Source organism: Cyrtonyx montezumae, unplaced genomic scaffold (assembly GCF_038088225.1).
Source record: "Cyrtonyx montezumae isolate F1298 unplaced genomic scaffold, pur_monq_1.0 scaffold_21, whole genome shotgun sequence".
In the NCBI taxonomy this organism is placed as follows: Eukaryota; Metazoa; Chordata; class Aves; order Galliformes; family Odontophoridae; genus Cyrtonyx; species Cyrtonyx montezumae.
Window position 1 is genome coordinate 4,016,785 of NW_027071948.1, and position 23,714 is coordinate 4,040,498.

Here is a 23,714-nt window from a genome sequence, read left to right on the forward strand (position 1 = left end):
TGCTGATGCAATCACCGCGTACAGCGCTGCTCCTTCCCGGCCCCCTCCGGGCACGGAGAATCCCTGGGGCCAACGACGCATCCAGACGTGGCCCAACCGCGCAGCGAGCCGGGGCTGAGTGGAACAGTGGGGAAAGAAGAGGGAATGTGGCCAAAATTCAGCCTTGAACATCCTGGCCATGAGTGGTACGGTTTTAGAAGGCAGAAGGTCCGGGCTTGGACGCGTGGGGTGGGACAAACGCCAGCAGTGAGAGATGGAGTCCCTGTGGTGTTCAGGGGCCCGAGGGCTGCGGCTGCCCCGCTGTGCCCAGTGCTCCCCATCGCTGTGCCCAGAGGACGGGGGCAGCAGCCCTGGGCTGGGCCCATTGCTCCCCCCCATACACACCCTGCGGGGCACAGTTTGAGCTTTTAAACAGTACTGCAGAGATCTCATGTAATATATATGTATGCGGGGCCTTTCTCTGGGAGGAAATGTATGTGAGTGAATGTGTATATATATATACATCTTCCTTTCCCCTCCTCCCCAAATAAATATTCATTGGTAACTCAGCTCTGGCCCTGTGGTGTGCGCAGGGCTGGGGTTCCTTCGGTGTGTGAGCGTTGGTTCTGGGGTTTGTTGGAGGAAGAGGAGTAAGACGAAGTTGAGCCCCTGCGCTGCAGTCGAGCATTGGGTCACAGCCACGAGCGCTCGGCAGCTCAGGGCGTTAGCGGGCAGCAGGACGCAGCCCCGCTGCGGTCCCCCCCCCCCCGTCTCAGGTTTGTGGCCGCTCCCCGCTCCGTCCCTCTCCCCGTCCTCCGCCGTTGGATGGGACGCGGGGAGGGACGCGGCGGTGACCTATGCTCCGTACCCCGCCCCCAAGTCGGGGTCGGAATCGGGCTGGGCGGTGCTCGGTCCCCCCCCACCCCGTGCCCGCAGGACGACGGAGGCGGAGCCCGGGGCCGCCGGCAGCGCGTGCAGGTGCTGCGTTGCATGGCGGTGGGCACCGGGGCCCTCGGGCCCTTCCCCGCCGCCGCGCTGCACGATTTCCCCTATGCCCCCCAGCCCGCGGCCCCCGGCTCGCACGGTGCCCCGGCGGGGGGGGTTCCTCCGGCCGCCGATTTGGTGCTGGGGGCCGCTGCCGGCTGCATGGCCTGTGTGCTCACCAACCCGCTGGAGGTGGTCAAGACGCGGCTGCAGCTGCAGGGCGAGCTGCGGGCCCCCGGCACCTACCCGCGGCCGTACCGCGGCGTGCTGCGGGCGGTGGGCGCCGTGTGCCGCAACGACGGGCTGCGGGGGCTGCAGAAGGGGCTGGCGGCGGGGCTGCTTTACCAGGGGCTGATGAACGGCGTCCGCTTCTACTGCTACTCCTGCGCGCTGGACGCCGGCTGGACCGGGTGGCCCGGGGGCACCGTGGTGGCCGGGGCGGTGGCCGGGGCGGTGGGAGCCTTCGTGGGCAGCCCCGCGTACCTGGTGAGTGCTGCGGGTCGGGGCTGGGGGGGGAACCCCGGCTCCGTGTGCCGCGTGTCCCCGGCCCCGCTCGGCTTTGCCCCCCGGAGCACGGCGGCCGCGTCGCGCGTGCTGAGCCCCAGCGCTCCTGCTCGCCCCATCCCAATGCCACGGCAAGGAAATGGGGATCCGTCCCTTTTTGGGGTCTCCCCATCTCTTGGGGCGCTCAGAGGCGGAGCTCTGCGGTGCCACTGCGGCCCTTTGCCTCAGGGCAGGAGGGGAAAATGGAGCTCAGAGTCCGGGGGAGAACGTAGTTGGGTGCCCCATAACTGCAGGGGGGCTCAGATGGCCCCAAAAGGCGCTTTTCTGGTACTGAGAAGGGATGCTGAGCCCTGGGCGCAGAGCAGAGGGGGTTTTGTCACCTGGTGTCACTTGTCCCTGCAGGTCAAGACCCACCTCCAGGCCCAGACGCTGTCAGCCGTGGCCGTGGGCCACCAACACAACCACGAGGTGAGGGGGACAGTGCCCTACAGGCGGTGGTTGTGGGGCCGGGAGAGGGGACACCATTTTGTCCTGCAGTATTTAAAGCTGTCATCAGGCGGAGGCTATAAATATCAGCACGGCCGCTCGGAAACAACGTGCACGGCACTCAGGGATGCGGTGACATTGGGGTGACAGCGCCGAGGTTACACCGGGGGGGAGGGAAAGGAGGAGGGGACGAGCAGGGTACGGGTGTGCTCACCCAACGTCTCTCCCCGCAGAGCATCTCGGACGCCTTCGGGAGCATCTACCGGCAGCACGGCGTGGCGGGGCTGTGGCGGGGGGTGTCGGGCGCAGTGCCACGCGTGGCGGTGGGCTCGGCCGTGCAGCTCGCCACCTTCGCCTCCGCCAAGGACTGGGTCTGCCAGCACCAGGTGACCCCCGCGCCCCGGCTCGGCCCCGTGGTGCCGTGCCACCGCTGACGGCCGCGGCTCCCCGCAGTGGTTCGGGGAGGGCAGCTGGGCGGCGGTGCTGGCGGGCGGCATGGTGAGCGGCGTGGCCGTGGCGGTGACGATGACGCCGTTCGACGTGGTGAGCACGCGGCTCTACAACCAGCCCGTGGAGGCGGACGGCACGGTGAGTGCGCGGCGTTGGGGTTCGGGTTCGTTTCCGGCTCGGCGGGGCCGCATCGGGCGTCTCTCCACAGGGGAAGCTGTACCGCGGGTTCCTGGACTGCTTCGCGCAGATCTCCAGCAAGGAGGGGCTGCTGGGGCTCTACAAAGGCATCGGCGCCGTCTACCTGCGCCTGGGCCCCCACACCGTGCTCAGCCTCTTCTTCTGGGACGAGCTCAGGAGGATGGTGCGGCCGCAGCCGCCCCCGGGGCCGTAGGTCCCCACGGATGCAAATAAAGGGATGTATTTTTTATAATTCTGGTGGAGCTTTGGGGTTGTCCAGGGCGCAGTGGGGCTGGGAGGGGTGGTGGCGGAGCCGTGGGGATGCCGCAGTGTTCTGAGCCTCACAGCGCCCGAGTGTGCCCTCCTATGGGGCCAGAGGTGCAGCTACAGGCAATGATTTACCAGCCCGTGCCCCCGCCCGCAGACCTTTGAGCCCAGCCCGGCGCTGCTCCGCGTGGCGATGCTGTTCCTGGGGTCCTGGCTGCCCGCGTGGCCGGGGCTGGCGTGGGGCTGGGCGCTGCTGGACGCGCTGCTGCGAGGTGAGGCCACGGGGACGTGGGGATGTCGGGGACGTCGGGGACACGGTGACGCAGAGCTGTTCTCCCCGCAGGGCTGGTGGGGGCCTGTGCCACCTCGGTGCTCTGCAGCCTGCTGAGGGTTTATCTCTACATCCAGTGCCTGAAGTAAGCTCCCATCTCGCATCCCCATGGGATCTGATTTGGGGATCCACTTTCTGTGTGTCTGGTTTTGGGGGATCCGCTTATGGGATCTACTTTTGGGATCCACTGTGTTCGGAGGTCTGCTTTGGGAAGGCTCTGCTTAGGAGATCTGCTCCTGGGGATCTGCTTTGGAGTGTCCGCACTGAGAGCTCTGCTTTGGGGTTGGCTGTATTGGCTATCCGCATTTCAGATCCAGTTATGGGTGATGCACTTTTTGGGGGATCCACTTTTTGGGATCTGTTTTTGGGATATCTACATTTGGAGATCCAGTTTTGTATTGTCTACCTTGGGAATCCACTTTTTGGGTAGGCTCTTATGGGGGAATGACTTTTGGGGATCCCCTCCTGGAGGACCCACATTGGAAATCCCCTTTTGGGGACTGTGCTTTTGGGGATCCTCTTTTGAGATCCCCTTTGGGGGCCTACTCTTGGCCATCCACTTTTTGGGATCTGCTTTTGGCTATCCACCTCCGGGAATCCCCTATTCTGGATATCCACTCTTTGGTTATCCACTTTGTGGTTTCCCCTTTGGATATTCATTTTTGGGGGATCCCCTTTGGGGTCTGTGTCTGGTCTCCATCCATCACCCCGCTGTCCCCAGTGACCCAGCACGGCAGGACCTGCGGGCGGCCCTCGCGGCGCGGTGGTGGGCGCTGGAGCCACTGCACGTGCTGCTGCTGACGGCCGTCCTGGCGCTGGTGGGCTCCCGTGTGGCCGCGCTGGTGGTGCTGGAGTTCTCCCTGCGTGCCATCTCCACCCTCCTCTCCCTCAGCAAGGTGAGCAGGGATGAGGAAACTGAGGCACGGCGCTGGGCGAGTTGCACGGGCTCTTGCTGCTTGCATGGCATCCCTGAGGATAGGGGATGCAGCGTGGAGGAAATGTGCATGGCGGTGCGGTGGTACACAGTGCTGCAGTGCTGCATCCCCTTTGGGAGGATGAGGGCTCTGCTGCTTTGCAGTGCTGCATCCCCAGGCAGATTCTCAACAGTCACTAGGGATGTGGGTGCTGCAGTGTGGAGGAATGCATGCATTGCTTTCTAATAGTGCATCTCCTTGCTGCTGGCAAAACCTGCAGGGGTTCGGGGGCTCACTGTGGAGGAAACAGCGTATCACTTTACAACTGTGCATCCCCTTGCAGCTTTGCAACAATCACAGTGGTTGCAGGGATCAAGCACGGGTAATACCATGCAGGGTTTTGCACCCTTGCATCCCCTTGCTGCTTGCTACACCCACAGTGGGGACGGGATGTGGCGTGGAGTGATCCATGCAGTGCGGTGCAGCCGTGCATCTCCTTGCTGCTTACACTTACGGGGCACGTTGTGGCTGTTGGCACACACATGGCTGTTCTTCCTCTTGCTGCTTTGCACCCTGTCCTGACGGCTCCGTCCCGCTCCTGCAGGGCACCCACAGCATCCAGCTGCTCCTGCTGTGCCAGTTCTCGCTGGGCTGCGGGCTGTCCTGCGGCCTCAGCTTCCTGCTGGAGGGAGCTCCCCACGGGACCTGCAACCTGCTGCTGGCAGCAGGGCTGGCGGGGCTGCTGGCCGTGCACGCCCTCCGCTTGGCTCTGCACACCTGCACCCTCTATGAGCTGCACAGCCGTGCGCAGTACTGCGGTGTCTGCATGCTGCTGCTCACCTCAGGGCACGGCGTGCCCCGGCTGCTGCGCAAGGCGCTGCTCGTCGCCTTCGTCGTGGCTGACCTGGCCGCCATTGCACTCATCAATCGTGATTTCCTCTCAACGGCGGAAGCCGTCCGCTTCTGGACGCCGCTCACTATCTGCTACACACTGCTCGTCGTCTACATGCAAGGTGAGGGGGCCACGAAGGACTGGAAGGACATGTCTGGGGAAACTGGGCTTAGGGGATGGCCCGAACAGGAGGACATGCCAATGGTTTGGGTCTGCGAATGGGACATCGTTTGGAGCCCTCAGGTTTTGGGGGTGACGCGTTCCAGAGGTCGCGTGTGCGTGTCCCCAGATGTTCAGGATGATGCAACCACGATGACATTCCTCCACGTGTTGGCTTTGCAAAAAGGGTCCCCAGGGGTTTTAGGGGTGACTCAGACTCATTGGGCCATTCCCAAAACTTAGGGGATCCAAACCAGGAGGGCAATTCCCCACACAGTGGCTTTGCAATAGGGACCTGAACACTCTGAGGATGACCCAACCAGGAGTTCGTTTGGGTCTCCTGGATTCTGGAGATGACTCAGCTGCGATGTCAGTCAGGACCCCCAGGTTTTGAGGATGGCTCAGCCAGGAGGTTCCCAGGTTGGATGAGTTCCACGCTCTGCCTGGTTGCAGAGCTGTCTGCATGCGGCCTGCCCTGACACTGTGTCCCCGCAGAGGAGCAGCGGTCGAGCACGGGCAGGCAGTCAGCCTACCAGACAGTGCTGGTGCGCATGGGAGGCCTCTTCATCCTCCTCCTGACCGTGGGCCGCTGGACCGACATACTCCACATCTTCCTTTCACTGCTGGGCGAGCTGTGGTGCCTGCTGCACACAGGTGTCCTGCTGGAAGTGTGCCGGCTGCAGGTGAGTGCCCCAGCACAGCCCCGATGTCACGGCGAGGATCTGGCGCCCACCTTTCCACTTCCCTGCCCTCTGTTTCCCATAGGATTTCGCCCAGCAGCATCGAGCGACGTCAAGATCATCCTGAGATGTAAGAAGGGATGAGGAACTCAGCAGCTCCCTAAGTCCTCCCCGCTGTGCTGGAGGGACACTATGGGGATATGGGAAGGGGCTCCTGGAAGGTGCTGGCTCCCGTCCCATTGGATATGGGGGTGCTTGCACAGCCCCTGGCTTTTGAGGGACCCCCCAAGGTTGTGATTGGGCTGGGGGTCACCATCCTGTCCTGCTGTGGGCTCAGGGGCTGTCAGGCTGCACCACTGAGGTGCAGGGACCTCTGCAGCTCTATAAATCATGGAAAATAAAGGTGTGTTACTCCCAGCAAATGCATGGGCACAGCGAGCTGGGGTCCCGTTGCATTGGGGTCTGGATCAGGGACAGCCAAGGCAGAGCTTTCTGGAGGGGGGTTGTGCTGCGGATCCTCCCTGCGAAGGAGAATGGAGGCACAGATGGGTGCCCCCAAACCCCAGTGTATGGGGTGCATGGGGCACCTAGAGATGTATGGGACTGCAGGAGGATGCTGAGGGTGTATGGGGACACATGGGGTATCCTGGTGGTGTGAGAGCTCTGTAGGGTCACGGGGTAACCTAAGGGTGCGTGGGACACCCCCAAGCACACGGCGGCACCCTGAGGGCGTTTAGGGCAGCCGGTGGGGCCACGGGGCCGCCTGCGGGGGGAGGGGGGAGGCGGGCCGTGGGGCAGGAAGGGGGGAGGAGGAGGAGGAGGGGAGGGGAGGGAGGAAGGGGCGGTGATGCCGCGGCTCTGCCCCCCTTCCCCCCCGCTGCCCCCGCCGCGCCGGGCAGGGCGCGCCCGCGGAGCGCACGGAGGGACCCGCAGCGCTGCCCAGGTAAGGGACGGGGCGGCCCAGGGACGCGGGCACTGCGGGGCTGTGGGGCTGCGGGGCCGGCCCTGCGCTGGCGGCGCCCTTCGGAGCAGAGTCCCCACGCTTTTCCCAGGTAGGGGACAGGAGAACTCCCAGGTGTGCGGTTGGGGACGTCCCCCGTTGGGACTGGGACGCCCCAGGGCGGGACACGGGACTCTGCGGAAGAGGGAATCAGGGCGGCGGAGAACTATCCTGGGATGAGGCGGGGTACCGAGAGCCACCCCGGGGAGGGGAACGGGGGTCCCGAGGAGGGGTGGGGACATTGGGGCCACCGCCGTATCCCCCACAGTACCCTTTGAGGGCTGGGGTGGGGGGGGCAGTTGAGGGAGAGGTGGGTATAGGAGAGCCTCCTCCCACCCCGGTTTGGGGGAGCGGTGCCCAGAAGCAGCCCCCACCCCAGTGATCCCACCTCCTCTGGCACCCATGATTTTGGGGTGACTCCCACAGGATACCACAGCCCCAATCCAGCACAGCCGCTGCCACCCCAAACCAGGAAGGACTGTCCTTCTGTGGTGCGGGCACCCCACAAAAAGCGGAGTGCGGACCCCAGTGCTGCCGTCCTCCAGCTTTCCCCGCAGCAGTGGGGCGGCAGTGGGGCCGCTGGCGGCTGGGCTCCCCGGCACAAAGAGGAACGCACCGAGCACATGGTTCACATTAGCCCTGCACATTGAATTTTTTTTCCCCTTTCTTTTCCGCGGGGAGCAGGTGAAGGTTTGCGTGCTGGGCGAGGGCTGGCAGCGCCGGGACCCGTTCGGGTTCTGCCGGCGGGGAGGGAGGGAGCGCAGGCACTCCGGATTCTCCTTTTTTCCTCCCTTTTCTTTGAGTCAGAGGCTGAAGTCAGCAGCGTGCCCATCCCACGGCGATTTCCCCACTGCCGAGGATGCAGGGATGCCCGTGAGCAGGATTCAGGCCCCACGCTGAATACAGAGCACTGCATGAGACCGTGGGACTCATCACACAGGTGCTGTTCTGCAGCGCTGTGCTGGGTGTGATGCCTGGGGGTCCCCCGGCGCTGTTTGGGAGGGGTCCGCAGGGAGGAAGCAGATCCCAGCTGCCTTTCCCATTGCTCAGCACAGCCCTTTTCCTTCCCGAGCGGGGTCAGCTGGGGTCGGGTACATCCTGCCTGCACAGGGGCTGCTGTGCTCTCACAGCCCCATTTTCTATAGGCAAGGTGGGCTCCTCCTGCTGTTTGATCCCATGTGGGGTCAATAAGAGAGGAAAAAAGAGGGTTACAACACTTGCAAAAGGCCAGGGTTGGTAAGGGATGTCAGGGGCTGCAGTGCTGCCCGCAGCCCGGCACGCTCCGGGTGCCTTCGCCCCAGCAGGCACGTGGCCGTTTATTGCCGTGACGTGGGGCGGGGATGCCCGTTCCTTATTGCCTATCCAGGAAGGGGAAGAGGAGTTGGGTTGAGGCCGAAGGACAGCGGCCACAGGCACACAGCACTGCTGCGGCACCGGCACGTTTTTCTTCTTTCTCCTTCTTGTTTGCCTTATTTTTTTCTCCACGAAAACCCCAGCCCATGTCCAGCCCCTCTGCCATTTCTGCAATGCTGCCCAGGAAAGCGGAGAAGAGGATGACTTCGTCCATCTTCATCACCCTGGCGTCCCCACGGAGGGAGGCGGCCCCCAGGGAGCAGCCCCACACAGCGGTGTCACTGGGTGTCCCCGAGGGCACCCGTCACCCCATGGTGACCCCGGTGCTGCCCAATGGAGGTGAGGAGTGGCTGTGAGTACGGTCCTGGTGCTGAGGAGACACTTTGTGGAGGGGTGTGGGTGTCAGGATGGGGGGAGTGTTTTCTGAGGGTCATTCCCCAAATCCCCACACCTGACACGGGATGGATCCAGGTGCCAGGAAATGGTGATGTTTGCTCTCCATTGCTCAGGGCTTATCAGCGTTTACTTTTGGGGCTGGTCGGTGGTGAGCATTGCTGCAAAGCTCTTGGGACATTGTTGCAGGGGGAGGGCTCGGGATGGGGCTGGCAGTGCCCTCCCAGCACACTGTGCCTGGCTGTTGCTGCAGAAACCTGCCCTCGGTCCCCAGCAGGGCCTGCATCCCCACCGGCTCTCATCCTCTCCGAAGCGCCCCAGCCCCTCTCTGTGGAGGCACTGGCTCCAGCACTGCAGCAGCTGGACCTTGCGGCACCCACCACGCTGCAGGTCAGGACCGCGGGCGTGCCTCTCTCTCCCCATCCTCAAGGGTTTGAAAATAATGTGCATTTTCTGCTTGCCAGGCTCCTTCTGCCTTTCCTGCTGAACTGAGGCCACCCCAAGTTTGCCAGGGGCGAGCAGACAAGCCGCAGTGGCAGGATGCAAACGGGCACCAGGAGAGGGACGGTTCCCGAGGTAAGCACACGAGACCTGGCTGCGGCAGTCCTCTAACGGGGCCACCAAGGCAACTCCCTGCCCTGGTCCCTTCCACAGACATCTGCGCCTTCTGCCACAAAGCCGTGGGCCCACGGGAGCCAACGGTGGAGGCGATGCGGAAGCAGTATCACGCCGACTGCTTCACCTGCCGGACCTGCCAGCAACGCCTGGCCAGCCAGCGCTACTACCAGAGGGACGGCCGCCCCAGCTGCGATGCCTGCTACCAGGTACGGGGCTGCTGGGGGCAGCGGGGAGCGGTGACATTCAGGGAGCAGTGGCATCTCGTGTGTCCCCTCTCCGCCTGCAGGCCACGCTGGAGAAATGTGCCAAGTGCCAGGGGCTGATCACCGAGCGCATCGTGCGTGCCCTGGGTAAGGGCTTCCACCCCGGCTGCTTCGCCTGCGCTGCGTGTGGCCGGGCCATCGGTGCTGAGAGCTTTGCAGTGGATGAGCAGGGCAAGGTGTACTGCGTGGCTGACTTCTACAGGTGGGGCAGCACCAGCAGGGGCGTTCAGCTGATCCCTGCCACCCCGTGCGTCTCATGTCACCCCTTGTTTTATCTCACCAAGGAAATTTGCTCCGGTGTGCGGTGCCTGCAAGCGCCCCATCATCCCTGATGAGGACACCTACAAGATCGAGTGCCTGGGATGTAGCTTCCACGAGAGCTGCTACCGCTGCGAGGTACGGCCCCGAATCTCCAAGAGCCATCCCAGCACCTTGCAAAGTACCCGGGCTTGGCGGCGAGGTGCAGGGGTGCAGCAGCACAGTGTGCTGCACACAGCATGGCTGCGGGACAGCCCTACACATGGCTCCGTTGTTTGCAGAGCTGTGGGACGCCGCTGTCTCCAGAGCCGACAGAGGACGGGTGCTACCCGCTGGGCCAGCAGCTCCTGTGCAAAGCCTGCCACATCTGCCGGCGGAGCGAGTCGTCCTGCTGAAGCAGCAGCTCCGACATGGACGTGCCAACAGACGTACCCATGGAGAGCAGCGGGACCAGAATGTGCCCGGACCGCATCCCACGCAGCTCAGCCTCTTCCAGCTGCCATCACAAGCAGAAAAAGCCATGGAAGAGCAGCGGTGGTGGATGAGCTGAGGGTCCGTTTGCTTTTTTTATTATTATTTTTAGTCCTTTTTTTTTGAGGCTGGTTTATTTCTTCAGTGTTTTTCTTTCTTCTCAAGCTTTCCTGGGGTTTCCTTTAAACTTTCCTCTCTGCGGTGATGTGGAGAGCAGCACTGATTTCTCTCCTTATCATTACATAAAACCCCAAGCTAAAAATGCCATTTCTTTCATCCGCCCATTTCCTGCATCCCAAACTCACAGAAGGCAAGTGTAAAAAAAAAAAAAATGTCGAAGGCACACCAGGAGCTCGTGGTCACCGAGCTCAGGAGGCTGAGCACAGCTGCTTGGGCTAACACGGCTGGGATGGGGTGCGGCTGATGCCGAGCAGGGGCTCTGCAGCATGCCCGGGTCGATGGGGCTGCGCGGCGCTCCCTGCTGTGCCACACGAGTCCCAGGGCCGGCAGAGGGCAGCAGGAGCACAACTTCCTCCATCGGGTGCAAAAGCTCTGCCTGAATCCCGTGCGCAGCAGCGCCGGTTGAGGGGTAGGTTTTGCATCTGATCCGACACTGCCCCGCCTGCAGCAGCTCTCTGACTTCCTTTTGGTGCGCGGTGTGGGAAGCAGGCAGACATGAAAAGCTCAGTGCGAGCGGTGCCACCTGCACGCATCACTTCCACACAGAGGGGTTTCCCTTTAACAGAAAGCATCGATACAGCCACAAATCCAGTGGAGAAAATAAAAGCGTCTGAGTCAGTATGTAACGCTTCCCTGATGGGGAAAAAAAAAGGAGGAAGATGATTAAAAAGAGGCACCACCAAAGCAGCAGATGAGAGTTTCCAGGTCACGCCGTCTCCCCAGCATGTATTTATGAGTGGAAGAGGTTAATGTGTGGGTAACGTATGGCTTAATCACACCAACCCCGCAAACATTTCCTGCTGTCTCTCCCCATCTACAGTGCCTCTGTTGGTAATGTGCACCTGCAGCCGTCCGTGGGGCTGTAAGCCATTTGTAAAGGTGGTGTTTCCTGGAGCCAGGACGGTGTCACACACAGAGGTGGCTTTGGTGCATGTGGGGACACGTCCTGCACCAGGAAGTCCTGTGCCTGAAGTCATTCCCAAAGCCTCGCACTCCATGAGGATATCCAGGCATGGAAAGGTGTAAAAGGAAAAGCCAAATAAGTGGGCTAAGGATTGCAGGACGGGGAGGGCAGTGTCGGTATTTTGCAGATGAGATGAGATTTTCAGGCAGGATGGAGGCAGTGATGCCGAGGTTTAGATGCGTTGTGTTGCTGAACCCTCTGGACAGGGACAGCAGGAAGGGGTTGGGCACTGCCCAGCAGGGCTGCACCAAGTTTTTGGCCAGGGATGGGCAGGGAATGGTTTTTATCAACATGAAACCTCGGAGGTGACCCTGGCAGGGAGAGGAGCGGGACCAAGGGCAGCTGGACAGTACGAGGGCTGCAGAAGTGGTTGGATTTGGCAGTTTTTTCCAGCAGTGGAGGATGACAGGGGTGCACAGATACGGAAGTAAACTGATAAAGCCTGATCTGAGCTGCCTTCTGGGTGGGTGAGGGGAGAAGCATTGTGAGTCAGGCCCTGGGGAGTGTAGCTGAGCCTGGAAAGCACGAGCCTGTGCTTTCCTCTGGGTGACATCAAGGGATTGTGCCATATGTCCGGCCCCATCAAGTCCTGGGGGTCCCACTCTGCTGGAGCCCATCCTTGGGCTCCTCACCCCATCCTAAGCCATGTTGCAAGGGGAAAAAGAAAATCCGTCTCCATACTCAACACCAACATGCCCAGGTCTGCCAGCAAAAACACAAAGCACACCCACAGCACTGCAGAGCTTGTCTTCTACCTCCAAACGCCCTGTAGAGCCCCCCCCCAGATCACTTGGAGGTACAAAACCCGCTGTGGCCTTGCATCATCTTGCAGTGGAGGTGCAAAAGGGCAAGGAGCAGTGCCTGCGCAACACCCCGGGCTGCTGCAATCAGCCCATCCTCTCTTGCAATCCCTCTTGGCAGGACAATGCGAGCGGGAGGGCCCTCTGACATAGGCTGGCTGCTCTCCAAGGAGAAGCAAATGCAAATATTTCTTCACTTCGGGCTGGGTGCGGCCTGGGGATAAAATTTCCCCGGTCTTTCCCAGAGAAGGCATCCGATACCGTGCCCTGCTCCCAGGAACATGAGAATGTAGGACAGAAAACTCACGAAGGTTATCTTTCTCGCAACCATAGGGTTGTTAAAAGGAGCTGACAGGCACCACCGTACTATTCTTAAACCATCGATCCAGGTTTTGCTTCATAACAAAAAAGGCCTTTTGCAGGTTTCACTCTCAATCTGAAGATTTTGGTGCAGTGTAAGCAAGGCTGCGAAGGGAAGCGGGTTGGAAACGGCCCCATCAGCCGTGAGAAATGTGAAAAGCAGGCGGAGAGGAGGGAGAGCTGGGCCGGATTCCTGGCGTGCCTTCCCTCTGCCATCACCGCCTCGAGCTGCTGGGGAGCGGCGAGCAGAAGCCAGCACTGCGGCAAGAAGGGGAAACTGAGGCTGGAGCAGTCGAGAAGGGAAAAGGATCAATGGCGGCAGCGCTTTGTTTTTCTTTTAAAACGGAAGGAGAGCTGGAGGAAACCGAAAAACAAAACCTTTCTTTCCACCTCATCCACCCCCCCCCCCCCCTTTGACTGAGCTGAGTAAACTAAGCACATCCCAGCTGGCTTGCTGCATTGCTGTCCTTCCCGGCAGAGCATTTGGACCCATTTCCAGCACTTCTCTGAGCTCCCAATACAACCTAAAAGGCAGCAGCTCGCGAAACGTGCTCTGGTTAAGGGAGAGGGCTGGAAAGCAGCAGCCGAATTGCTCTGGGTTAAAAATAAGTGGAGCCCTGAAATTCTCCAGCTTCGTCATTTGGGGCACAACCGGGATGAGGAAAAAAAAAGAAACACCCCAAAAAACCGACAATGAAAATAACAATGTGCCATTGTCCTTTTATCCAGAGATACGCTTACAGGGGATCCCGCAGCAGGACCAGGACCAGGACCATCACCTCAATAAACAGCATTGGGGGGGGGGAAGGGTTATTTTTAATACAGTGTTTTCCATACACCAGGCAAAAAAAAAAAAAATCTTAAAATCGATGCAGCCTGTTATGTAAGCCGTTGTTACCAGGCTGGAAATTACACGCTGAGTTATTCAAATAAATATGTAAGGAAAAAAAAATCAGTCCATCCATCGCCCAACCCACCCTATGTCTGAAAATAGACGTGAGGGAGCTCTGACAGCACATCGCTGGGGATCACAGCCCTGCTTTTCCAAGCAGAATTGAGGATTTTTTGCCCTGATCTATCTTGCAGAAGCTTATTTTTTTTATTTCGCGGGGTGCTGACTGGAGCCCATAGGCGTGTGTGTGGATTTACTTAACAATATTTATAAAGAAAAAGGCAGGAGTTGTCTGTCAGGGAAGCTCACAGACCTCAGCGATTTATCACCGGAGCGAAGGATGAGGGGAAAAAAAAGAAAGAAAAAAAAAGGGAAAAAATAAGGGGGAAAAAAAAGATGTTTTCCTCACAGGGGGGAGAGAAGGGGGGTGAGGGGGAGCCGGGCGGAACAGCGCCGCCCGCGGTACTGCAGCTTCACAAAATGGCGCCCGGCGGGACCGCGCCGAGCGGGGCTGAGGCGACAAAATGGCGGCGGGCGGACAGCGCGGGAAGGGCCCGCGGCGCCCTCAGGCCCTCTCGTTCACCTCCCGTCCCCCCTCACCGTCCCGCTTTTAAGTGTTTTTTTTCCCCTCGTAGCGTGAAGATTTTGGGGTCGGTGCTGTTCTTTCCGCCCCCTCCACACGCACGCTTTCCAGGTGGGTGTTTCGGTAGCTTGATGTCTAATTCTTTCTTCCCCCTCCGCTCCGCTTTTCTCCTCCGCAGGGGTTGCAGCCATCGTTCTCACCGCGTGAAAAATGCCCAATTGAAAAACAAAAACAGAAAAGAAAAAAAACAACAGCAGCAAAACAGCACCAAAAAAAGCCCCAAACAGCCAAGGACTGAAGGGAAGGAGCTGCCTCCTCACGGCCGCCATTCTGGTAATTAAAAACATATATGTGGTGCGATCAAGATGTGGTAATACTATTAAAAAAAAGAAAAAAAAAAACAAGTCCTGTCACATCCCAGTGCTCAGTAGAGGCTGTGGCTGCGATACCACGCGTATTTTGTTCCTTTTTTTATTGTTTGTAATGCTTTCTTTATCCACGCCACAGTGCAGCATTGTCCCTCCTTTGTTAAAAGCCACATACCTAAAATACTTTTTTTTTCCTTTTAAAATACAGACTTAGGGCCGTACAGGTGCTCTTTATTCCCACACGTCTCTATATATCTTATCCCAGAGAGTGATTGCAGAACAAAGCCACACACCTAGAATGCTATGATCCAATTACACAGTTATCTCACTTCGGCCCGTACGTATCTTGGAGTTTATATATTTATTACCTTTGTTTTCCTCCATTGGCTTTCTACTGTCCTAAGAGCAAGAGGGAAAAAAAAAAAATTACATGCACACACCCAGGAGATAAAAAACGAGAAAAAAAATAGCAGAAAAAGGTAAAAACAAGCAAAAAGCAACCAGATTTAACAATCCATGGTGGAGATTGGTGCCTGAATGCTTTATTTGTTCCACAGAGGTGTAGATTTCCCTTGGGATGTTTGGGACGGATTTCTTATAATTAAAAAATAAAAATAAATTAATTAAAAAAAACAGTGAAACAGAACCAAAAAGGAAAATAATAATTAAAAAAAGAAGAAAAAAAAAAAAGAAAAAGCAGCAGCTAACGCAATCGGGCAGTCACTGAATTCATTGCACCGAAATGAGGACGGATGAGCTGAACTGAGTGGCAGCGCTTAGAGCAGCTCCGGGAGGAGGGCTCAGCTCCTTCGTCCCGCTCTCCAGCGCTGCACACACCACCATTTGTGTGCTTTTGTGCTTTGTTTCCAGCCCCGCAGGCTGCCCTACGTGCTACACGCAGCGATATGCGTGCTCTGCTGCTTTGCATTCCTCTCCCTTTTATTGCCTGCTCTACGGCTCGCTCGCTTTTTTTTCCTCCCCCCCCCGCGGGCAGCAGGGTTGCTCCGCTCTCCTCTCCCCAGCTGCTGATTCCAGAAGTTTCTACAGCTAGAGGAAATGCACGGGGGAGGGGAGCACCCACTGCGGAGCTTTGCCGCAGCCGGGCAGGCGTGGAGGAGGAGGAGGAGGAGGAGGAGGAGGAGGATGTGGAGGATGCACCACCTCTCTCCCTCTCTCTCCCTTCCTCCTTGGTTCAGGACGTCCCCCTCGCTGCATTTCGCCATCCTTGCAGAGGGTGCTGGGAGGTGTTCGCAAGTTTGTTGTTTTTTTTTTCCTTCTTTTCTTCCACCCTGTTTGTTTCCTCCCCTTTTGCTAAATAAATTAAAAGCAGAGATGTCTCCTGATGGAGATGGATGAGGCTGGGCTCACTTGCGTGCACTGTGCCACAGCCCTGATCCGCTGCTGAGGGCAGAAGTGACCTTTCCCATGCAGTGGGAGGGAGCTTTTCCCCCACCCCGATATGCTGCTGCTTGGAATTCATCTTACATAGCAGCCTTATTATTTTTTATCCCCCCTCCAAAGAACAGCTTGCTGCGTCAGTGATTTTTATTTGATTTGATTTTTTTATTTTCAGCCTGCGTGTCGCAGCTTCCTCACTATCGGTTTGTGTGTGTGTGTGTGTGTGTGTGCGCGCTTTGAATTGCATTTTAAATTGCCCAGCTGGAGACAAGTCTTGATTAGAGCTGGAACAATAGCTCCATTTTATTAATAATGGGAAGGATTTACGATCCTACAGCACCTTCCTTGGAAGGCTTTCAAAACCATTTGCAAACTCTCACAAATGTAAGCTTTCACAGCCCTGCCTGTGGGGTGGGTAAGTATTTCCATGGTGCCACCACCAGAAATCACGGCGAGCTGGAGTCGGTGGTGAATGATCCGGTGGGCTCCAGGGCTGCGAAGCTGGGAGGAGGGAGGCGGGTACAAGCTGTAACCTAAATCTGTTCGGTGTTCTCTGTAGATGTGGATATTTGTCTGTGTCCTGGGAACCAGGCTGCTGTTTCTCAGCCTGCTCCGTGCTCCCGCTTGCTGTTTGCAGAGCGAGGACTTGGACTTGCCTGCTTGTCAGTAAACATCTGCTTATATATATATATTTTTTAATTCTTTACTCTTTTGTAGTCCCCAGGTGACCTCCTTTAGTGCTGTGGTCTGACCACAGCTTTGCATTAAAGCAGGCTGAGAGCGCTAATGTGTCTCCATGCAAGCCCACGTGACCTTGCTCGGGGGATAGGGCCCACTGAGCTAATGCAGATGCTCCAGTTCCATTACACAACCCTGCATCCCTTCCCTGACCCACGTAGTGCAGGGGAATGTTGCAATGTTATGGGTGAAAGCTGTCTTCTGCCCTAATTTTTTTGTTAATTATTTTTTTTTTCCTCCCCGGGAAATGCATGATTGTTTGTGTAACTCCCACTTTACAGCAGATAGCTTCTCTGTGAGTATTGTAAACATGCAGCAAGTTGGGCAGTGGGATCCAGCCTTGCTGAGCAGGGTAAGACTCAGCACTCTTGTTTGTGAATGTGCCTTACATGGCCACAGAAAGCCACAATGTTTCTGTGGTTACTTCTGGAGGGCAAAAGTGGGTCCCAGGGGTTCCCCTTCCCACCCCTTACTGTTTCACAGAAGAAAAGGCTGCCGTTTCTGGAAGAAGCTCTGCCTTGTGGCCTTATTAAAAAAAATTAAAAGGCTGTGGATTAGTCATCTTTATTGTTACAGGAGGCTGCGTGTGCTGGTGCTATCTGGGCAGCACAAGTGAGTGTGAGATGTTAACAATGAGTTTATTTGGGAGGGCTGGGAATGTGCTCGGGCTGCTGCTCCTGGAGCAGTGCCACCAGGCTCCATCGGGCTGCTGCTGGCAGGTGGAAAAGCTGATGGGCTGGCTGTTGGTCCCCTTCCATCCCTTTTCCCTTTTCACTATCTGTGTACTGGCAGGTGCAGAAAGGAATAGACTGAAACAACAGTGAGGAAGGCAGGTGAGGTTCTAGTGCCAGAGAAGAAACCCTGTGCTTTTTAATCTTTGCTTGTGGCAGCTTTTATTCTTAGCCCAACTGACTTGTGAGAAGACTTAGTCTGACCCTTTTGGATGATAGAAACAGTGCTGGTTTTAATCGGTTATTTTTATCCCTTCCCTGTGGTCATGTAGAGGAGTGAGCTGTGCAATTAAAATGGGATGGAAAGGACAGCTCCCTCCCCCTTTCCCATTCCAAAAAAAAAAAACCTTCCAGAGTTGTGTGCTCTTGAAGTGCTGCATAGGCAGAAAATATACAATGCAGTTGTCAGCATTGTGCCGATGTGTGGCATGTTAAAAAAAAATACAAAAGGGGTGGGGAGAGTGGGTGCCTCCAGGGAGTAAAACTGTGGGGCCCCTTTCCCTACCAGTGAACAGACCTACACGCAATAGTTTGTTTATTACTCCTATTTTGCTCAGGCAAATATAATGCACAGCGTCAGAGGGAGCACTGCGATGTTGCTGAATGGTGTTGCTGAAGATCAGGGTCCCCTTGAACTATTTTTTTCTGTGTGCTTGCTCCCACGAGATGCCACAGCTTTATTACTCAATTCCTCAAAGTTGTGCTTGCTTGCCAGGAGGAAGGAGAGTGCTTCCTTTCTGGGTGTAATTTCTTTTGTTGTGTGGCAGAAGGTAACCAAAAGCAGCTGGTTTGGTCTCTCCTGGGTCACACATGACTTCAGTGTGCCGAGCAGTCACTTGTGCTCAGGGAGAGCAGGTATTGGCACTTCTTCATTAGCCTGTGTCAGTGAGAATATTGGCTTCAGTGTTGTGTGAGGGGCCCTACCCTAAGCTGGAGCAGCGCTTTCTGAGCAGTGATTTCATTGCCTGGTTGCCTCAGTGATATGGAGCACAGCTGTGACTTTATGCTTTTCTGGCAAACATTGAGCTGAGGGTATGCAGGAGATGTCCAGGCCAGATTTCATAGTGAGATGGAGAGCTGGGAGAAGCTGGTGCGTGGTGCATGCGAAGACTTCCTATTGCTTGTGTTCCTCAAGTGACTCATCTGTATTTGAATTGACTGAGTGTGGATAGGGCGTTCATTTTATTCTCTCATTAGGGATGCATTGGAGATATGCCTGGTGCTGATTGGAGGCCTCTGCCGGCCTGCAGGTCCAGGGGACCAACAAACTGAGCTGTTTTCATGTTTTTCAGGTCACTATGCCCTGTGGGAATTGTACTACTTTCCTTTGTCAGTTTGGGACAACTTAGAGTTTCCTTAAGAGTGTTGTACTTCTACTGCCACATGCTTTGGATTGAAGAGTTGCTAGAATGACATCAGCAAGGTTTCCAAGCTAAACAAAACCTGAATTTCTAGTACAAAAACCGAGTAAGTGATAGAAACCTCTGCTCCTCTTCCATATGGGGGAAACTGCAGCCTTTTAAGCTTTCCTATTATGCCAAAGAGGTAAAAAAGCATAAGCCTGCATTGTGAGATCTGCAGAGCTATTAGTGATGTAAAATGAAAGCCAAAGCTAGCCAAGAAATGGTTCTCCTGTGCTGTGCTGCTGGAGAGATTTCCAAATACAATACGTCTCTGTGCATAAGTACTTTTCTTCTCTGCCTTTCCCTGAAGTGAGACAGAGATAAAGGCAGAAGCGTGCTCTCAGAGTGCTTCGCTTAGAAGGCAGTGATGTGACTTCAGCACCGGCGTGGTGAAACAAAAGCGTCGGTGATGGCTGCCCTGCTGTTTATTTTGCCCTGGGCGTAACAATCAGATGGGGAACGTGAAGAAGAGCAGCCTTCAACTGGCAGGGTTGCACTGTTAAACCCCTGTCCTGGAGCACCTGCAGCATGATTCCTGTGGTTCCTCCGGGGCACTGCATGTGGTGCTTTCAGTGGAGAGGTTACCGAGGTGCTGTGTGTAAAAAAAAAATAAAAATAAAAAAATGGCAGCATCCAGGGTACGGTGATCTCTCCAGTCCTGGGAGATTTATATCCTTTAGTCACATCATGTGGGGCTGGGTGGCTTTTTTTTTTTCCTTTCATTTTATTCACCTGAAATGTTCTGTTTTGCAGCCTGGAAGACTGAAGCCCTCTGCGTAATGGATGAAACGCCTGTTGTTTGGGAAAAGAGCTAGCAGGTACAGCTCTTCAGTGTGTGGTTGCAGAGATGTTTGGGGGCAAAAGGAACCAGGGCAGAAGCTCACACTGTAATGTTTCTATTATTTCCCTATCAGTGGGTGAAAAACTAGGTATTCAATCCAGAAAAATGTACCGTGCAGTAGGCGAGTGAGTTCCTTTGCAGTCCTCTGACTGCACGTGGTGTTTTGCTTGCATGGCTTAGCAATGGCTCTGTGCTCTGCTGTTGAAGAAACAGCTATTTTTGGGTAGCAACGCTCTGTGAAAACGGAAGTGTGCTTTTATATACGTATACAGCTGGGTTCAGTGTAGACCAAATTCCAGGGGTTCCTGAGCTGTGTTTGCTGTGCTGCAGAAGGTAATTGATGTTAAGCCATTGGCCACAGTGGCACGGTTTTGCAGCAGCTCTCTTCCCCTGCGTTGTGTGGATGAGAACACGGTGGAGTCAGGCTTGAAAAGAAATCATAGAATCCCGGTGCAGCTGATGCACTGACTCAGAGGGATGTTCTGGACAGTTAACACATCACGAGGACTTGGAGCACTACCCTGTAAGAGGCAGGGACTGAAATCAAGCTTTATTAATTCAAATCCTATACATTGCATTGTTGCTTAGGATTCAGAATCAGGCTTCGTGTTCAAAGCGTTATCAGCACAGTATCCTCTGTCTTGGCAACACATGAGCCCAAATATCAAAAAGCACCAATTCCTTTTTGGGGAAAATTATCCATTGCATAAAATGTAATGGGTAAGCAATAAAATTAGCGCAGCAATTCAGGCTGGCTTAAAAAATGAGATAAAAGCTTGGCTTGCAATTTGATATTCAGCTGCCATACTGTCGTGTTAATAAATACAGTCAATGAGCAGGAAAGGCATGTCAGTAAAATTCCTCATGGCAAGATGTTGGTGGAGCTGGCCAGCTTGAACAAAGCAGAGCCCTGAGTATCTGAGAGCTCGTCTGAGCACACACCATTTCTCTGCACAAAGCAAAGAAGGCTGCATGCTTACTGGACACTGAGGGTAATCGCTGCGTGCTGTGAATGCGAGTGCTGTAATCCGTGCAGGTCTGCTCCATGTGGTGTCCCCAGCTGTGGGGAGCAGTGTAATGCCTCCTGCCCCACTCTCCAGCTGCGATGCTGTGAGCTCACAAAGCAGAGCCCTCACTGAGCCAGGACCGATTGTTGGGAGCTATGGTTTTAGCAAACACAGCTCTTGTTGCTGCTCTGTATCTGATGTTTTATTTTTTAGTGAGCTCCACCACTTGGGGTAAGATGCTGGGTTAGAAATGTTAGGAACATTACGTGACGTGTTAAAAATGTATGAGCGGTGTTGTCTGCTTGCTCTGTAAAGTGCCTTTCTATTTATCTGCATTTGCTCCTAGATGGGAGGCTGTCTCTGGCACTTCCCTTTGCTTCTGGTATGAACCCCAAGGATGTTTTCTGATCCTCCTGCCCTTTTTTCCTCCAAACTGGAGAGCTGCTAACTTTATTAGCTCCTTACATGGCAGCACTGTTTTTCTCACGCCTTTAATGGCTCTCTTTTGATCTGTCCTGTTCCTGCTTTGCTTTTCTTGATGTGAACACGGTGTTCAAGCTGAGATGGGTTTATAACCTGCTCCCTCATTAATATCTGGCCTGGCACGTTAATCCTCTCCAAGCGGTGAGAAGAAACATGCAGATGTTTTAACTGAGTGTTTGGCCGCAATGCCTGCAGGTTGCCAGGTTCTCACTATGTTCACTGTGTGGATGAGCAATTGAACAGTGCCCTGAGGAGCCCTGGGCTCTGCCCTCATGTGTGCTGGTGGCCCAGAGGTGCCGGGTGATGGAGAGCAGCTGGATGGAGTCTCCTGCTCTTGGCTGTTTGAATAGGACGGCTGCAGGACCAAGAGATGACCTTTGATGCTTGCTCCTAAACTTGTCAGCAGGACAGGACAGCAGGCTGCACGCAAGTCCTCGTGCAGTGACCAGGATGACACAAGTTGCTGCCACCTCCTTTACCGAGATCCCTTTGGCCTTCTGAGATGCAGGTCACACTCTGATCCGCATTCTTCGTTATCTTCTAATCAGTTGGAGGGATCTGGTTACAGCAGCACTGCCCAAGCCTGGCTGTGTGTTCCAACTGGGAACAGCTTCCCCCCAAAGCTCACCGAGTGTGCTGGAATGGTCCAGAGCTTCGTTCTGCATTGTGGGCCAGGCTTTGTGCTCCTCTTCCAGCTGGCTTTTGTATCAACAGAGCATTTTAAGTACTGATTTCAACTGTTTCTTCTGCCCGCAGGCTTTGTTTGCGACAGCTCCTTGCCTGTGGATGTCCTTCCAGCCAGGCTGCCTGCAGTGTGACAGCAGTGACCCTGCATGAGGTTTCTTTGAAGGACCTGGGAGACTGTGTGGCTTTTTCTTGTCCTTCAGAGGTGCTTCCGTGGCAGGGAGGGAGGAAAATGGTGGGAAATGCCATCACAGGAGGCACGTGTACCTGGTTAGGGGAGAACTTGGTGTGGTTTGGGGAAGGAGGGGTTCCTTCCTCTCCAAAATAGAGAAGCTATAGACAAGTAGTTCCTGCACTTTGGGCTTCTGACCTGTTGAAATGAAGAGCTGAGCCCATTTCCTTGGAGCAATGGGTGGTAGAGTGCGTTGGCAGTGCTTTGTGTGCACGTGGCCTGGTCATGTGTTGACTCTTGCATGCAAGAGGTTCTTGGTTATTTGTAATGGGTCCATCTCCATTTGGCAGTGCAGCTTCACACCCACCACCACGGGGGAAACTGAGGCACGGGGCCGCTCTGGGATTACAGGCAGGGCTGGGGATAAGGCTCAGGTTTGCTGAGGCTCAGGCCGACGTGCGTCAGAGAGCTGATTAAATCGAGAGATTTGCAGGGGGAGTGACCTGGGGAACAGCTCAGAGCCACTGCTGGACTCGATCCTTACGCAGCCTTCCCACTCAATCCCACACTTTGGTCAGGGGAAAGGTTTGGCAGCACGGTGCCCACAGCTGAGAGGAGTGAGATCTGGGGAGCTCCTTCCAGCCCGAGCCCGTCCTGCAGCCAGCCCACGGGGCTCACACAGCACTGAACTTTGGAGTCATTCCACAGCCCAATAAAAGCTCTGCAACACGGGGCCCCCGTCTGCCTGCACCAGAATTAATTTTTTACTTCTCTTGCTGATTATTGCAGTGAGGGCTTTTCCTCCTCCCAGGTTTGGATGGTGAGGAGCGGGGAGGACCTCGAGGCCACGGATCCTCGGGAGCCGCCCGGGCCCTGTGCTGCCTCCCTCACGCTGCACATCCCCCGATGTTTCCTTTGCTGGCGTTTTCAGCTTCCCCCACTCTTTATTATTTTTTTGCACGACACCTTTCATTTTGAATGCAATCTTCCAGTTGTGCTTATCTCAGTACTCAGTACAGCCGTTTTTGTTTTTGCATTACCACTTTTGCACCGCACCCCATTTTTGCACAGCAGCCCTTCATATTTCACAGCCTGTCCTGCTTTATCTGCTCCCTCTGTTCCACATCACAGCTCCTTATTTTTCTGCCTTTATTTCTTTGTACTGCGCGCCTCACTTATTGTTGTTATTAATTTCGCAGTCCCGCAGCCTGCCACCCTGCTCTGCAGCCCCGATTTCTGGCATGCACCCTTTCTCATTTCCCGCAACCCACCTCGTGCATTTATTACTTTCCGTCGTAGCTCCCGTTTTTGGCTCGCGCCTCATTTTTTGCCGTACCTCCTTTGTGCCTTCCTATCCCAGCCTTTTATTACTATTACTTTATTATTCGCAACGCAATCCCTCCGTCGTTTCTCTCCGCTTTCTGTCCGCTCTGCTCTCGTAGCGTCTATCCCTGCGCGTCCCCGCGCATGCGCACTCCCCGTCCCTCCCGCGGGGCGTTGCGCGTTCGCGCCCCTCCCTCTTCCCCGGGGCCGCGCGCCTGAGCGCGCACTGCGCCTGCGCGGGGGCCCCCGTGTGGCGCTGCGAGAGAAGGGGGGGGGGGGGCGAGCGGGCCCGAGGCGGCGGAGCAGCGAAGGGCGCGGAGGAGGAGGAGGAGGAGGAGAGGGGGGGGGGGCGCCGCGCTGCCGCTGACGGAGGAGGAGGAGGCAGCGAGCGAGCCACGGCCGAGGCGGGGGGAGGCACCGAGGAAGAAAAGCGGCCGAGGGGCAACCCGCCGCCCCGCAGCCGGCCCGCGAGCCTCGGGGCCCCCCCGCGGGGGATGGTGTGGTCCGCCGGGGCCGCCGCCGCGGGGGGAGGCAGCCGGCGGCGCTGAGGGCGGCGGGGCCCCGCGGCGGAAGAGGCGGCGGCGGAGGAGGAGGCGGCGGCGGCGCAG

General features: G+C 56.3%; 3 protein-coding genes and 1 long non-coding RNA gene across 8 annotated transcripts; all 4 read left to right on the plus strand.

Annotated features, from left to right (window-relative positions):
• The first annotated feature begins 932 nt into the window (after positions 1–932).
• Positions 933–2,833, plus strand: SLC25A34 (solute carrier family 25 member 34). Its single transcript, XM_065738060.1, has 5 exons — positions 933–1,449; positions 1,870–1,935; positions 2,187–2,339; positions 2,407–2,541; positions 2,612–2,833. The coding sequence occupies exons 1-5, from the start codon at positions 970–972 to the stop codon at positions 2,792–2,794; spliced, it is 1,017 nt and encodes a 338-aa protein (XP_065594132.1). The 5' UTR covers positions 933–969; the 3' UTR covers positions 2,795–2,833.
• Positions 2,834–2,906: 73 nt separating this feature from the next.
• On the plus strand, positions 2,907–6,273 carry TMEM82 (transmembrane protein 82). Of its 3 annotated transcripts, XM_065738056.1 has the most exons (7): positions 2,907–3,119; positions 3,191–3,263; positions 3,900–4,074; positions 4,697–5,105; positions 5,522–5,563; positions 5,639–5,826; positions 5,909–6,273. In XM_065738056.1, exons 1-7 carry the CDS (start codon positions 3,041–3,043, stop codon positions 5,948–5,950), a joined length of 1,008 nt encoding a protein of 335 aa, XP_065594128.1. In that variant the 5' UTR covers positions 2,907–3,040; the 3' UTR covers positions 5,951–6,273. The 3 variants fall into 3 exon arrangements, with proteins under 3 accessions (XP_065594128.1, XP_065594129.1, XP_065594127.1); XM_065738057.1 differs by lacking the exon at positions 5,522–5,563 and having other exon boundaries at positions 2,908–3,119; XM_065738055.1 differs by lacking the exons at positions 2,907–3,119; positions 3,191–3,263; positions 5,522–5,563 and having other exon boundaries at positions 3,336–4,074.
• Positions 6,274–6,795: 522 nt separating this feature from the next.
• On the plus strand, positions 6,796–10,177 carry FBLIM1 (filamin binding LIM protein 1). Its single transcript, XM_065738110.1, is given in 10 exon segments — positions 6,796–6,875; positions 7,627–7,763; positions 8,128–8,275; positions 8,278–8,515; positions 8,823–8,959; positions 9,034–9,145; positions 9,224–9,393; positions 9,474–9,652; positions 9,735–9,846; positions 9,990–10,177. Coding segments are annotated over 9 exon segments (1,236 nt in total). The 5' UTR covers positions 6,796–6,875; positions 7,627–7,737; the 3' UTR covers positions 10,104–10,177.
• Positions 10,178–13,848: 3,671 nt separating this feature from the next.
• On the plus strand, positions 13,849–19,650 carry LOC136049673 (uncharacterized). 3 transcript variants are annotated; one of them, XR_010622322.1, is made up of 4 exons: positions 13,849–14,025; positions 14,137–14,291; positions 18,486–18,738; positions 19,350–19,650. It is a non-coding gene; the product is annotated as an uncharacterized LOC136049673 (long non-coding RNA). The 3 variants fall into 3 exon arrangements; XR_010622321.1 differs by having other exon boundaries at positions 13,855–14,291; XR_010622320.1 differs by lacking the exons at positions 13,849–14,025; positions 14,137–14,291 and adding an exon at positions 16,597–16,757.
• Positions 19,651–23,714: the final 4,064 nt, after the last annotated feature.

Bases quoted from the DNA above. Each gene is read 5' to 3' on its own strand.
- SLC25A34 (XM_065738060.1), top strand. From the start codon at position 970: ATGGCGGTGGGCACCGGGGCCCTCGGGCCCTTCCCCGCCGCCGCGCTG. The intron at 1,936-2,186 runs GTGAGGGGGACA...CTCTCCCCGCAG, and splicing joins GCCACCAACACAACCACGAG to AGCATCTCGGACGCCTTCGG. The intron at 2,542-2,611 runs GTGAGTGCGCGG...GTCTCTCCACAG, and splicing joins CCGTGGAGGCGGACGGCACG to GGGAAGCTGTACCGCGGGTT.
- TMEM82 (XM_065738055.1), top strand. From the start codon at position 3,343: ATGGGATCTACTTTTGGGATCCACTGTGTTCGGAGGTCTGCTTTGGGA. The intron at 4,075-4,696 runs GTGAGCAGGGAT...CCGCTCCTGCAG, and splicing joins CCCTCCTCTCCCTCAGCAAG to GGCACCCACAGCATCCAGCT. The intron at 5,106-5,638 runs GTGAGGGGGCCA...GTGTCCCCGCAG, and splicing joins GCTCGTCGTCTACATGCAAG to AGGAGCAGCGGTCGAGCACG.